This window comes from Cherax quadricarinatus, chromosome 21 (assembly GCF_038502225.1).
Source record: "Cherax quadricarinatus isolate ZL_2023a chromosome 21, ASM3850222v1, whole genome shotgun sequence".
Taxonomy (NCBI): domain Eukaryota; kingdom Metazoa; phylum Arthropoda; class Malacostraca; order Decapoda; family Parastacidae; genus Cherax; species Cherax quadricarinatus.
This window is the reverse complement of record NC_091312.1, coordinates 45,339,246-45,354,601: the sequence shown is the minus strand read 5'-3', so window position 1 is coordinate 45,354,601 and position 15,356 is coordinate 45,339,246. Positions and strand designations below refer to the sequence as shown.

At 41.8% G+C, this 15,356-nt stretch overlaps 1 protein-coding gene across 3 annotated transcripts in view; it reads right to left on the bottom strand.

The window, feature by feature from the left end:
* LOC128689179 (nucleolar protein 16) overlaps positions 1–15,356 on the bottom strand; it is an 88,246-nt gene that overhangs the window by 62,992 nt on the left and 9,898 nt on the right. For 2 of the 3 annotated variants that reach the window (XM_070087417.1, XM_070087419.1), the window contains exon 2: positions 3,318–3,437. In XM_070087417.1, coding sequence (XP_069943518.1) covers positions 3,318–3,424 — 107 coding nt within the window. In that variant the 5' untranslated portion in view covers positions 3,425–3,437. The remainder of the gene's footprint in view (positions 1–3,317; positions 3,438–15,356) is intronic. The other variant, XM_070087420.1, reaches the window with a different exon arrangement.

Below are 15,356 nucleotides of genomic sequence, written 5' to 3'. Positions count from 1 at the left end.
GACTATGTACTACTTCAGTACCTAATATTAGTGTCAGAACAAACATTGGTTATGTAATCATAGGAGCTACTGCAAATTGTAATCATCAGGAAAAAAAAAAAAAGGTATATTGGCAACACTTCTGCAAGCGGCAGGACTCCATGTTGCTGTCAGGTTAGCATCCAGCACCAACTTCGTGGCCTTGTATCTCAGTAAATACTGACCCTAAAAAAAATTTTTTTTTTTGGTCTTATTACACACGGAAAATTACCCTCTTTAATTACAAAAAAAAAAATTTTTTTTTTGCAAAATATTCGGAGCGCTGGGCGAGAGAACGTAGATCTACATTAGGATAGTTAATCCCTTGACTGTCGACACCCCCAATCCTGAAGTGTCTCCTGGTGTCGCAAAAAAAAAAAAAAAATCTTATGAAATGATAGAGAATCTTTTCCCGATAGTAATGACACCAAAAACACGAAATTTGATGGAAAACTGATGGAATTATGCTCTCGCGAAGTTAGCAACCTTGGTGATACAGTGGACCCCCGCATAGCGATATTAATCCGTGCAAGAGAGCTCATTGTTATGCGAAATTATCGTTATGCGAATGAATTTTCCCCATAAGAAATAATGGAAATCAAATTAATCCGTGCAAGACACCCAAAAGTATGAAAAAAAAATTTTACCACATGAAATATACATTTTCCTACACACAAAGAGAAGGATGCATGCACAATAGTATAGTAGTACATGCACAATATATATTGTGCATGTACTACTCTACTAAATGAAGAATAAATGACACTTACCTTTATTGAAGATGCAGCAATGACTGATGAGACACTGTGTCCTGGGAGTGCCTTTTCCTCCTGAGTACTGTAGGTCCTGTTTGGCATTTTCTTCCAGAACAGGCCTTATCACACTGTGTATGCCACTACGATTCTTAAATCTCTCAAACCAACCTTTGCTGGCTTAAAATTCACCAATATGAGCACTAGTTCCAGGCATTTTTCCCTGTTCACCTGGGTGTTAGTCGACTGGTGTGGGTTGCATCCTGGGAGACAAGATTAAGGACCCCAATGGAAATAAGTTAGACAGTCTTCGATGACACTGACTTTTTTGGGTTATCCTGGGTGGCAAATCCTCTGGGGTTAATTGTTTCTTGGTATTCTCAATAAGCCACACCAACAACGGTGCTACAGCAGCAGCAGCAGCAGCTGACAGTGCTACAGCAGCAGCAGACGATGCTACAGCAGCAGCAGACGGTACTACAGCAGCAGCAGACGGTACTACAGCAGCAGCAGCAGCAGCTGACGGTGGTACAACAGCAGCAGCAGCTGACAGTGCTACAGCAGCAGCAGACGATGCTACAGCAGCAGCAGACGGTACTACAGCAGCAGCAGACGGTACTACAGCAGCAGCAGCAACTGACGGTGGTACAACAGCAGCAGCAGCTGACAGTGCTACAGCAGCAGCAGACGATGCTACAGCAGCAGCAGACGATGCTACAGCAGCAGCAGACAGTACTACAGCAGCACCTGACGGTGGTACAACAGCAGCAGCAGCTGACAGTGCTACAGCAGCAGCTGATGGTGGTACAGCAGCAGCAGCAGCAGCTGATGGTGCTACAGCAGCAGCAGCAGCAGCAGCTGACAGTGCTGCAGCAGCAGCAGCAGCTGACAGTGCTGCAGCAGCAGCAGCAGCTGACAGTGCAGCAGCAGCTGATGGTGGTACAGCAGCAGCAGCAGCTGTACCACCAATAGTAGCGATGGTTGATTGGGGTTTATTATACAACCTGGCCAGCTCGGAGACACGCACTCCACTTTCATACTTATCAATGATCTTTTTCTTCATCTCTATAGTAATTCTCACCCTTATTGCTGTAGGGTTGGCACTAGAAGCTTTCTTGGGGCCCATGGTCACTTATTTTGCAGATAAAATCACCGAAAACACTGTAATAATGCGAAATGTTCCGATTGTATGCTTGGATGTTACCGCGGAGGCTGGCTGGTAAACAATGCCACCGGCGGAACATGTGAGCGTGGCTCAGGCTGCACATAGACGCGTCTCAGACGAACAGCGTTGAGCGGGCTTTTTAGAGGTATGCGAGGCAAAATCTTGGCGATAAAATGTAGCGGTATGCGGATTTAACGTTATGTAAGGCCAACGGTATGCGGGGGTCCACTGTATTTACAAATCGGCGATTTCGCCCACTTTGAGCCCTATTTTCGGCTAATTCCATTGTTTCAGTCGACCAAACTCATAGCTATTTCTTTAGAGCTCCATTTTTTTTCTATCGACTGAGTACAAGAAACTGCCCATTTACCGATTTCAACTATCCAATAACGTGGTCAGAAATTTGCAATTTGGCCAATTTCACGAAAATTAAAAAATATGACAATTTCAAAATAAGGTCCAGAATGAACAATGCAGACATTCCTGGCTCTAAAATAACATTTTCTTTGTTCATCAGTCACATCTCCAAGCCCCTCTGATATTACTCTTGATTTCTGTTTTGAATTTTTTTCAAACAAAAAATAGAAGATTTACTGTTATGCAGACTACTGCAATACTATAATAATTGTATAAATAACATCAACCCATTCATGACTGCATATTAGAATGGCTAGTTGGATATTTATTGGACAACGACATCATTTGTTTACTTTTGAACATCGGCAAAAATCAAACATTTCCCCTAGTTTGTGCTCCATTTCCAGGTTCTTTTTATAGTAAAATGAATCAAAATCACCTCTATTTCTATAATATGTTTTCCATTCTATCAAATGAGACCAAGAAAACAAGGATACAACCATAAATACTATATGAAAATAGACCACAAAGTCGGCATTTTAATTAAAAAAAAAAAAAAAAAAAACGGTCAGTTTTTTTTTCTCATTATGCACTGCATGCTCCAGGATTTTTTTTTTATATGGTGCACACTGACCACACAGACCCATTCTCTCACATGTGGGCCTTCCAGCTTTCTCCTGCTTGATCTGAAGCCGCTAGAATTTATGAGTACATACACGTCAAACACGGCACCTCGTAAGACGTATATATACGACCTCAACAGTCAAAGAGTTAAGGGCTTAAGCATTAGTATTAGTTTTCCGAAAATGCATTGCATACTATAAGCTTTCTTTTGTCTAACAATGTTTTATTACATGTAAACTACATTATTTCTGTGCAGCACAAAAAGAAATAAAAATCTGAAATTGAATAAATAGAGAAATAATAAGAATAACAAATACAGCATCTAGTCATGTAGCAGTGCTCAATAACAATGTATTTCCTAGATGTGATGTATGACCAGTTACAAAACATAAAAACCTCACCAGTCAATGCATGGGTTGATCTTTTTTTTCATTTTCATTTGCTTTCTGTTCGAATTTGCTCGATACCGAAACTTGGAACGGTTCTTCTTTCTTGATCTAACCCCCATTGTTCAAGCTTTTCTGAAAAGAAATGATTGTGTGAAAATGCTGCAAACTGGAAACTTATTACCCATAACAAATCAAGTTGGACTTAAACTAAATTATATCTATGTCTTAAAAATGGAAGCCAACAAAATAAAAATAAATCATGCTGGCAATTAACTGAAAAAATGTTGTATACAGTTTCAAGGAATGAATAAAACTCGTACCTGTATACACATATTTGTATATGCATGTACAGTGGACCCTCGCTTATTGGCCGTTCTGGATATCAGCCATTCCAGATTTCAGCCTCTTTTTCGGCTGAAATTCTATCCCAGATTTCGGCCATCAACTTGGAAATCGGCCGTATTGGACGCATCGATGCACAACTCTGCCGCATTCATGAGTCAGTCTAACAGTCTCTGGGCAAGTGAGCAAGACTCCATGCATTTGTCCAAACATTTTGTCATAATTCATTGTTTTTTGTGGTTGTTTATTGAGTGCAACTGCAAAATAAGTCACCATGGGCCCAAAGAAAGTTCCTAGTGCCAGCCCTTTGGTAAAGAAAGTGGGAAACATGATAGAATTCAAGGCAGGCAGGCATAGAGGCAAGGAGTGTAGCAGGCATGCTGGGAGTGTAGCAGGCATGCTGGGAGTGTAGCAGGCAGGGAGGGAGTGTAGCAGGAAGGCAGGAAGTGTAGCAGGCAGGGAGGGAGTGTAGCAGGCATGCAGGGAGTGTAGCAGGAAGGCAGGAAGTGTAGCAGGCAGGGAGGGAGTATAGCAAGCAGGGAGGGAGTGTAGCAAGCAGGGAGGCAGGGAATGGACAGCTTTTTTGTGCAACAGGGATGCAGTGACTCTCAAGCTGGTTCTAGTGGCAGAAAAGACAAAGAAGGAAAGTGATCCCTCCTTGCCTTCTTCCATATGCCAATAAGAGTCTTCAATAAAGATATGTAATGTTCATTTATTAGTAAAATTAGTGCTTTATATTTTCTCTCTGTTTTGTATATGTAAAATTATAGTTAATCTTCAAAAAATGTATTTTTTGTTAATATTTTTGGGTGTCTGGAATGGATTAACTGTCTTTACATTAATTCTTATTGGAAATATTATTACAGTTTTTGACCTTTTCAGATTTAGACCGAACTTCTGGAACAGATTACGGCTGATAACAAAGGGTCCACTGTATACCCCCCCCACACACACACACCTAGTAACTAAAACAAGCATGCATCTACACGCATGGTGAGGCGGGGGAGGGGGGTGGGGGTTTAAATCAAGCTGTGACCCAACCATTTGTAAGTAACCAGACACACACATGCATGTGGGCACACAAAAGTAATTATATAAGTACAATACAGTGGACCCTCGCCTAACGATATTAATCCGTTCCTGAGAGCTCATCGTTAGCCGAATTAATTTTCCCCATAAGAAATAATGGAAATCAAATTAATCCGTTCCTGACACCCCAAAGTATGAAAAAAAAAAAAATTTTACCACATGAAATATACATTTTTATACTCCCAATGAGAAGAAGACATGCACAATTACTACTCTACTAAATAAAGAATGCATGACACTTACCTTTATTGAAGATCTGGTAATGATTGATGGGATGGGAGGAGGGGAGATGGTGGAAGTTGTTATTGTTTGGAAGGGGAATCCCCTTCCATGAAGACTTGAGGTAGCAAGTCCTTTTCCGGGGTTACTTCCCTTCTACTTTTAACCCCTTCAGGGTCCAAGGCCAAAATCTGAAGTGGTGCCCCAGTGTCCAAGAATTTTCCAAAAAAAAAATTTATTTTTTCTTCTTATGAAATGGTAGAGAATCTTTTTGTGAAGGTAATAAAACAAAAAGTACTAAATTTGATGGAAAATTGGCGAAATTATGCTCTCGCGAATTTTGATGTGTCAGCGATATTTACGAATCGGCGATTTTGCCGACTTTGACTCCCATTTTAGGCCAATTACATCATTCCAGTCGACCAAATTCTTAGCTATTTCACTAGTATTACTTCTATTCTATCGATTGAGCACAAGAAATCGCCAAGTCAACTGTTTCAACTACAAAATAAAGTGATCGGAAATTGGTAATTTGGCCAATTTAACACAAAGTTCAAAATATTCCAATTTCAAAATAGCATCCAGAATAAACAATGTAGGTATTCCTGGCATTAAACTAACATTTCCTCTGTTCATTAGTTACGTTTTGAGGCTTTACAAATAAATCCCATTTTGATTTTTTATTCACAATGAATTTTTATTCACACCAAAAAATAGAAGATTTACTGTTATGCAATATTGTAATAATTGTATAAATATCACCACCACATTTGTGAATGTATATTAGACCCACCAGCTGGTGTGTATTAGATGTGTGAGGTCGTTTGTTTACTCTTGAACATCGGCAAAAATTTAACATTTACGCTACTTTGAGCTCAGTTTCAAGCCATTTCCAGTGCTAAAACCAATCAAAATCATCTCTATTTCTGTAATATGTCTTCCATTCTAGCAAATGAGACCAAGAAATTGCAAATACAACTACAAAAAACATACGAAAAAACACTGCAAAGTTGCTGTTTTAATCGAAAATCTTGGTTTCAGTTTTTTTCTCTCATTATACACAGTGTGCTGCAGGATTTGTTTTATGTGGTGCACACATACCACATAGATGTATTCTCTCATATCTAGGCCCAAGTGTACCACTCACAGTTTATCAGAGTGAGCTGAGCTCATGACGTAGATCTACGGTTTGGACCCTGAATGTAAAGCCGTAGATCTATGGGACGGACCCTGAAAGGGTTAATGCCACTAGGACCAGCTTGAGAGTCACTGGACCTCTGTTGCACAACAAATCTGTCCATAGAGCTCTGTACCTCGGATTCCTTTAAGATTTTCCTAAAATGAGACACAACATTGTCATTGTAATAGTCACCAGCACGGCTTGCAATAGCTGTGTTAGGGTGATTTTTCACCTATAAAGGTTTGCACTTCAACCCACTTTGCACACGTTTCCTTAATCTTTGATGTAGGCACAATGGATCCCACAACTGGCATAGGCTTCTCAGGGTTAGCCCCAATCCCTTCAAAATCTTTCTCAATTTCCATACTAATTCTCACCCTTTTTACCACAGGGTTGACACTAGAAGCTTTGTAATAAAGTTGGTAGAATTACCGACAATATGTAAAGTAAAAGGACACAAGTGCAACTAATGTGACATTTATTGTGGCAACGTTTCGCTCTCCAGGAGCTTTATCAAGCCATTACAAACAATACATGGACACAGAGGGTATATAAAGGCTCAGAGTGAGGTGAATACTAGTGAGGTACCATTTCGATGTTCACTAGTGGTAGTAGTGGTAGTGACAAAAGTAATACAATATGGTAGAGCAATTAATTCGTACATGAGTAAAAGGATATAAAAGCTATTACTTGGGTAACATAAAAATAGGTTGGACAAATATAAACTGGAATGAGGCAGCTTGTTTCAGTGTTCACTCTCTGTGCTTGGTGTAGTATAACAGGAGAGACTATGTGATGGCAGGGTTTACTGTTTTCAGGAGGATTCTTGCTAAGACTTCGGAGATGGTGAAGCTGCCGTTGTTTTGTTTAATTGTATTCGAAACAGCACTCAGTGCTGATTCGAGGCACTTGCGTCTGCGGAAATTAGTTTCTTTGATCACTAATTGGGCGTCTCTGAATTTCATGAGATGATTGGTGGAATTTCGGTGTTGTACACAGGCGTTGTTCAGGTTATCGTTCCTACATGCGTAAATGTGTTCATTGAGGCGGGTGTCGAGGTTTCTGGCTGTTTCACCTACGTAAATCTTGTCACAGCCTCCACAGGGTATAGTGTATAAATGTCACATTAGTTGCACTTGTGTCCTTTTACTTTACTAGAAGCTTTCTTGGGGCCCATGGTGACTTATTTTGGAGTTACAAGCACTAAAAACACTGGGATAAGGTGAAATGTACTGAATGTATGCATAGATGCTACCCCACTGGCTGGCTTGTAAACACTGGCCACACGTGAACAGGTCATGGACGAATCACGTTGAGCAAGTTTTTTATCGTTAGGCAGGGCAAAATTTTGACGCTCAAACGCTTCATTAGGTGGATTTAACGTTATGCGATGCGTTCGTTAGGCGAGGGTCCACTGTATTGTGTATATGACTAAACTGCATTTCAAGTGACTCAAGCTGGTCCCAGTGCCATTAAAAGACAAAGAAGGGAAGTAACCCCGGAAAAGGACTTGGTACCTGAAGTCTTCATGGAAGGGGATTCCCCTTCCAAACAATAGTGTACCTTCATCCTCTCCCCTCCTCACATCTTCCATCTACCCAGATGTCTTCAATAAAGGTAAGTGTAATGTTATTATTTTATATACAGGTTTCCCTCAACATTCGCGAGGGTTAGGGGATCAAGAGCCTCGTGAATGTTGAAAAATCGCGAATGTTTGGTGCCCCAATACATTGTAGGGAAATATAATACAATACTTCTTCCTTAACTTGTTGAACCACGATCAATCATAAAATACATGAAAATGTCGTAAATTGTACTAAATACATGTTATGGTTTAATAACAGGTATGTTATTAAATACCACTGCCTCCACTTTCTCGACCACTGCGAGTTCCTACAACCCTCCCTCCGACCCTCCCAACTGGCAGCCAGCCCTCCCATCATTGTGGTGAGTGTTTTGTTTGTTCATTATTAACTATTAAACTACAGTATAAATAATGTAAACCCATTCATGACTGCATATTGGAATGGCTATTCGGACAGGCAGTGGGTGAGGCAGTGGGTGAGGCAGTGGGTGAGGCAGTGGGTGAGGCAGTGGTTGAGGCAATGGTAGAGGCAGTGCGTGAGGCAGTGCGTGAGGCAGTGCGTGAGGCAGTGGGTGAGGCAGTGGGTGAGGCAGTGGGTGAGGCAGTGGGTGAGGCAGTGGGTGAGGCAGTGGGTGAGGCAGTGGGTGAGGCAGTGGGTGAGGCAATGGTAGAGGCAGTGGTAGAAGCAGTGGTTGAGGCAGTGGGTGAGGCAGTGGGTGAGGCAATGGTAGAGGCAGTGGGTGAGGCAGTGGGTGAGGCAGTGGGTGAGGCAGTGGGTGAGGCAGTGGGTGAGGCAGTGGGTGAGGCAGTGGTTGAGGCAGTGGTTGAGGCAGTGGTAGAGGCAGCAGTTGAGGCAATGGTAGAGGCAGCAGTTGAGGCAGTGGTATTTAATAACATGTTATAAATAATAATAATACATATTACTAATAACATGTATTATTATTATTATTATTATTATTATTATTGTGACCAGGGAGGCCTGGTCACAGACCGGGCCGCGGGGGCGTTGACCCCCGGAACTCTCTCCAGGTAAACTCCAGGTAATATGTTATTAAATACCACTGCCTCACCTGCTGCCTCAACTGCTGCCTCACCCACTGCCTCATCTGCTGCCTCACCCACTGCCTCTACTGCTGACTCAACCACTGCCTCACACACTGCCTCTACCATTGCCTCAACCACTGCCTCACCCAATGCCTCAACCGCTTCCCCAACCACTGCCTCAACCACTCCAGTCGCATTCAATCTACAAGCACCAAACACAATGAATTATTGTGAAATGTTTAGAAGAGCACGGAGACTAATGCTCACTCCAGCATAAACAAAGCCACACTGACGATGTGTCAACCACTCCTTCGTATTTTTGTACAATTTCTTTCTTCAATTCTATTGTATTTACTATTATTATAATTTATTATCATCATTATTAGTATTATTACTACTACTACTATTGTTATTATTAGCAGTAGCAGAAATGTTTGATTCTTTGCTGAGTTCAAGAGTCAACACATGATGTCACCGTCCAATACCTGTCCAAATAGTCATTCCAATATGCAATCCTGAATGGGTTTACATTATTTATACTGTAGTTTAATAGCAAATAATGAACAAACAAAACATTCACCACACTGGTGAGAGGGCTGGCTGCCAGTTGGGGGGGTCAGAGGGAGGGTAGTAGGGACTCGCAGGTGGCGGGAAACTTAAATACGATTTGGCGGCTGGGAATTTGGCAGTCGGTAATTCGCGAATGTGTGAAGCCCGTGAAAGTTGAAAACGTGAATGTTGAGGGAGGCCTGTATGTTGTACAGTAGACCGTCATTTAACACTATAGTTACATTCCTGAAAATGGCGTGTTAGGTAAAACCGTGTTAGATGAATTGAAGAACTTATGGGAAAATTAGGGTTACATTCCTGGGAGCTCCAAAAAAGCCAAACAACTTTTTTTTAGGCCTCCACATCTTAGAAAAATAAAAGTGAATATGTAATTGTAGTTCATTGTTGTGATGTATTATGTTGTTTTTACTGGTTAAGACTACAAATGTAACAGAAATAATAGTATTTCTTACCTTAAATTGTGGGTGCTGGTGTTTGTGGATAATTGTGAAGAGTGCAGAGTTTTGCTGTGGCCCTACCGGGATGAGATGGATGATAGAGGTTCTGGTACTAAAGGTACTGATGGTTGTGCTGGAGTGTTTAAATCATTCAGTCAGTCAGTTAAGCCAGTAAGTCATTCAGTCAAGTCAGTAAGTCACACAAACTTATGTTTACCTCTTTTTATGTGTACAAAGTAACACTTCATTAAGGCCACAGGTTATTTATGTCTTGTCTAATATCTTTGTTTCCTTCGTTAATTCTGACTTAAATGCTTTTATGTACCTTTTCTTGCCACTTTCAGCAACACTGGTATGCCTACTGGGTGTCATGATTCCTTGGCAGATATAAGATATAGTAATTAAAAGTTCAAAACAGAATTCATAAACACAGCTAGCTGGTAGCAGAAAAATACCGGACATGTATAAACTACGAATGCTGGAATGGTGAGGTGGTGTCACTGGGTGGCAGGGGATGGCAGAAGGTCTCCCCGGCTGATCCACAACAAGGCGGCCACTTGAGGAAAAGGAATTTTTTTTCCTTCCCGCAAACTGAACCTTGTTTAATTTTACGATGTGTTACATAAAATTGTGCCGCCATTCTTCAATTGTGCTATACCCGAATCGTGCCAAATAAACTCATGTTAAATGACGGTCTATTGTACTTGATTTCTCATTGTTTTCTGTATATAAATCTTTATTTAATTTGGAAAAAATATACTTTTTTTAATATTTTTGGGTGACTAGAACAGATTAATTGTATTTCCATTATTTCTTATGGGGAGAATGGTTTTGCCATTCATGAATTTCAACTTTCAGCACACTCTCTGGAATGGATTAATCACAAAAAAAAATGAGGGTCCACTGTATAGTGTTTATCCAGATATGATCAAGTAAAGAGGCATTTGTCTCAGATTCTTGTAGGTTTTGTTATACTGGTGGCCCTCCACATTCACGAGTTCCACTTTCGTGAGCTTCGAACATTTGCGAATGCCCAGCTGCCAATCATATTTATGCTTCCAGCTGTGTCCCTACTACCCTCCCTCTTACCCCTTCAACCGGCAGCCAGCCTGCCACTAACTCGGTCACTGTCCAGTTACTCAGGACAAGGTTAACAAAGTCGCGAGGATGACTGTGGAGCTAGCAAGGCTAGTTGGTGGTGAAGGGTTTGAGGACATGCAGGAGGGTGAGGTGAGAGAACTAACTGAAGAACATGCATTGGGCCTAAATGATGAAGAGTTGCTGGAGAATGTGCAGGCAGAGAATAAGGATGAAGAAGAGAAGAGTGTTGCTGAGGCCAGTCAACCTAAAGCCCTCACCCTTGAAAAAACCAGGTCAGGCGATGAGAATGACAGCAGAGCTCAAACAATTTTTTTATGACAGACTCATCGATGCTGAGGGCTTTGAAGGTGATGAATGACATTGATAGGAGCATAATTCCCTACAAAACTCTGTAGATTTTTTTTTTTTATAAACACACCGGCCGATTCCCACCAAGGCAGGGTGGCCAGAAAAAGAAAAACTTTCACCATCATTCACTCCATCATTGTCTTGCCAGAAGGGTGCTTTACACTACAGTTTTTAAACTGCAACATTAACACCCCTCCTTCAGAGTGCAGGCACTGTACTTCCCATCTCCAGGACTCAAGTCCGGCCTGCCGGTTTCCCTGAATCCCTTCATAAACGTTACTTTGCTCATACTCCAACAGCACGTCAAGTATTAAAAACCATTTGTCTCCATTCACTCCTATCAAACACGCTCACGCATGCCTGCTGGAAGTCCAAGCCCCTCGCACACAAAACCTCCTTTACCCCCTCCCTCCAACCTTTCCTAGGCCGACCCCTACCCCACCTTCCTTCCACTACAGACTGATACACTCTTGAAGTCACTATTTCGCTCCATTCTCTCTACATATCCGAACCACCTCAACAACCCTTCCTCAGCCCTCTGGACAACAGTTTTGGCAATCCCGCACCTCCTCCTAACTTCCAAACTACGAATTCTCTGCATTATATTCACACCACACATTGTCCTCAGAAATGACATCTCCACTGCCTCCAGCCTTCTCCTCACTGCAACATTCATCACCCATGCTTCACACCCATATAAGAGCGTTGGTAAAACTATACTCTCATACATTCCCTCTTTGCCTCCAAGGACAAGAGGAGACTGTCTCAGTTGCCCATCACAATGTTCTTCACAAGGAAACCTGCCACTACTCCCATTGCTAACTCTGACTCTAGCAATGTCGATGATCCACTGCCTATTATCAGCCGTGATGCTGGCAGTAAAGAGTTAGAATCCACACACTAGATTCATCATGCCATGCAGTTACGCTCCATATAATCACCTCCATTCAACTGTCATCAGTAACTGCATGGCTATCATCACCATCATCATCGTCACTGTTATCATCATCACAAGTCGTCAGAGTTCATCTGCCTAACCTTACAACTGGTGTGTGTTTTATTTGTTCATTGTTTTAAAACTATAACAAGTATGTATATAAAGTACAATACATGTATGTATTTTACAATGCTTTCATGTGTTTTATGACTGCTCATGGTTCAATAGGTTAAGGAAGCAGTATTGTTAGGCTAAGTAAATGATATTATTATATTTCCGTAAAAAAATGTTTGTGCACCAAACATTCGCGAATTTTCAACATTCGCGAGGTTCTTGATCCCCTAACCCTCGCAAATGTGGAGGGCCACCCGTAGTTGGCAGAAGTAAGCAGCTGCTTATAATGCTTGTGAATTTAGTTACTTGTGGATCATAGTCATGGATGAGGTTTATGTTGAAGTCCACTGTACGTATCAGGTGGTGTTTATTCATCTCTGCGTCAGTTATCACGTTTCATAGTTTTTCACTAAATGAATAAATATTGGAGTGAGGTACTCTGTAGATTGCTCCAACTGTTAAGGTTTTTTAAGGTCTTCGGATTTAAATTTGGCAAATATATATTCACCATAGTCATCCCTTGTGCAAGTAGATTTTATACATTCAAGTTCATCAGAGTAGTATACAGCTGTGCCACCTCCTAATTGGTCTGGCCTACAATTGTGTAAGGCCATGTAGCTAGAGATGGCATAGATGTTAGTAACATCATATATTAGCCATGTTTCAGTGAGAGTAATGATAGACATACTGACATTTAGAGAACCGAGTAGTGCTTGGAGATCATCATAGTGTTTGCTTAATGATCTGACATTATAATTCAATACTGTTATGTTATTTTTGGCACTGGGTAATGTCTTAGCTTGACTGGCAGTGTAATAAAGGTAATTATTGTTAGGATCGTGTCATTTTTTTTTTCTTTATTAACACACTGGCTGATTCCCACCAAGGCAGGGTGGCCCGAAAAAGAAAAACTTTCACAATCATTCACTCCATCATTGTCTTGCCAGAAGGGTGCTTTACACTACAGTTTTTAAACTGCAGCATTAACACCCCTCCTTCAGAGTGCAGGCACTGTACTTCCCATCTCCAGGACTCAAGTCCAGCCTGCCAGTTTCCCTGAATCCCTTCATAAATGTTACTTAGCTCTCACTCCAACAGCACATCAAGTATTAAAAACCATTTGTCTCCATTCACTCCTATCAAACTCGCTCACGCATGCCCGCTGGAAGTCCAAGCCCCTAGCACACAAAACCTCCATTACCCCCTCCCTCCAACCTTTCCTAGGCCGACCCCTACCCCGCCTTCCTTCCACTACAGACTGATACACTCTTGAAGTCATTCTGTTTCGCTCCATTCTCTCTACATGTCCGAACCACCTCAACAACCCTTCCTCAGCCCTCTGGACAAGTTTTGGCAATCCCGCACCTCCTCCTAACTTCCAAACTACAAATTCTCTGCATTATATTCACACCACACATTGCCCTCAGACATGACATCTCCACTGCCTCCAGCCTCCTCCTCGCTGCAACATTCATCACCCATGCTTCACACCCATACAGGAGCGTTGGTAAAACTATACTCTCATACATTCCCCTCTTTGCTTCCAATGACAAATTTCTTTGTCTCCACAGACTCCTAAGTGCACCGCTCACCCTTTTCCCCTCATCAATTCTATGATTCACCTCATCTTTCATAGACCCATCCGCTGACACGTCCACTCCCAAATATCTGAATACATTCACCTCCTCCATACTCTCTCCTTCCAATCTGATATCCAATCTTTCATCACCTAATCTTTTTGTTATCCTCATAACCTTACTCTTTCCTGTATTCACTTTCAATTTTCTTCTTTTACATACCCTACCAAATTCATCCACCAATCTTTGCAACTTCTCTTCAGAATCACCCAAGAGCACAGAGTCATCAGCAAAGAGCAACTGTGACAACTCCCACTGTATGTGTGATTCTTTATCTTTTAACTCCACACCTCTTGCCAAGACCCTTGCATTTACTTCTCTTACAACCCCATCTATAAATATATTGAACAACTACGGTGACATCACACATCCTTGTCTAAGGCCTACTTTTACTGGGAAATAATCTCCCTCTTTCCTACATACTCTAACTTGAGCCTCACTATCCTCGTAAAAACTCTTCACTGCTTTCAGTAACCTACCTCCTATACCATACATCTGCAACATCTGCCACATTGCCCCCCTATCCACCCTGTCATACGCCTTTTCCAAATCCATAAATGCCACAAAGACCTCTTTAGCCTTATCTAAATACTGTTCACTTATATGTTTCACTGTAATTATTATTATAATCAAAAAGAAGCGCTAAGCCACAAGGGCTATACAGCGCTGCAGGGTAGGGAAGGAAGCAAGGGTATTGGATGGCAGAAGGGAGGAGGGATGATCAGTAGGTTACAGAAAACAGCGGGGCAGGGGATAGTACGGGGGTAGAGGGTAGCAAGAGATTGAAGTAGAAAGGGCTGAAGGTATCAGAATTTGTGAAGTAAGTCAGTTGTTGTCAAAAAGTCAATGACAGAGTCCGGATGAAAGGTGGGTCCATCAGCGAGAAGGGAAGGTAAAGAGAGAGCAGTGGAGCGAAGACGACGACGGAGGTAAATTCTGCGTGCTCGATGATAAAGTGGGCAGTCCAACAGAATGTGGCTGACTGATAATGGAGCTTGGCAATTCTCAGAGAGGAGCAGGGTGCCTTTCCATGAGATATCCACGAGTAAGACGAGTATGGCCAATGCGAAGACGGGAGAGAGTAGTCTCCCAACCTCGACACTGGTGATAAGACAACGGCCAGTAACCTATACTTGGTTTAATAGACTGAAGTTTGTTGCCGAGCATAGTAGACCAACAGTGTTGCCAACGGGTGTGAAGGTGGGAAGATATTGCAGCAAAATAGTCCGTAAATGGAATACCTCTATATGAAACTGGTAGGTCATGTACTGCTGACCGCGCAGCAGTGTCTGCCTGTTCATTGCCCTGTACGTCAACATGACCAGGGACCCAACAAAAGACAATATCTTTATGCTTGGTAAAGATGCGGCGTAGCCAAAGTTGGATAAGGAGGACTAAGGGGTGAGGTATCAAATTTCTGTATAGCCTGTAAAGCACTAAGGGAGTCT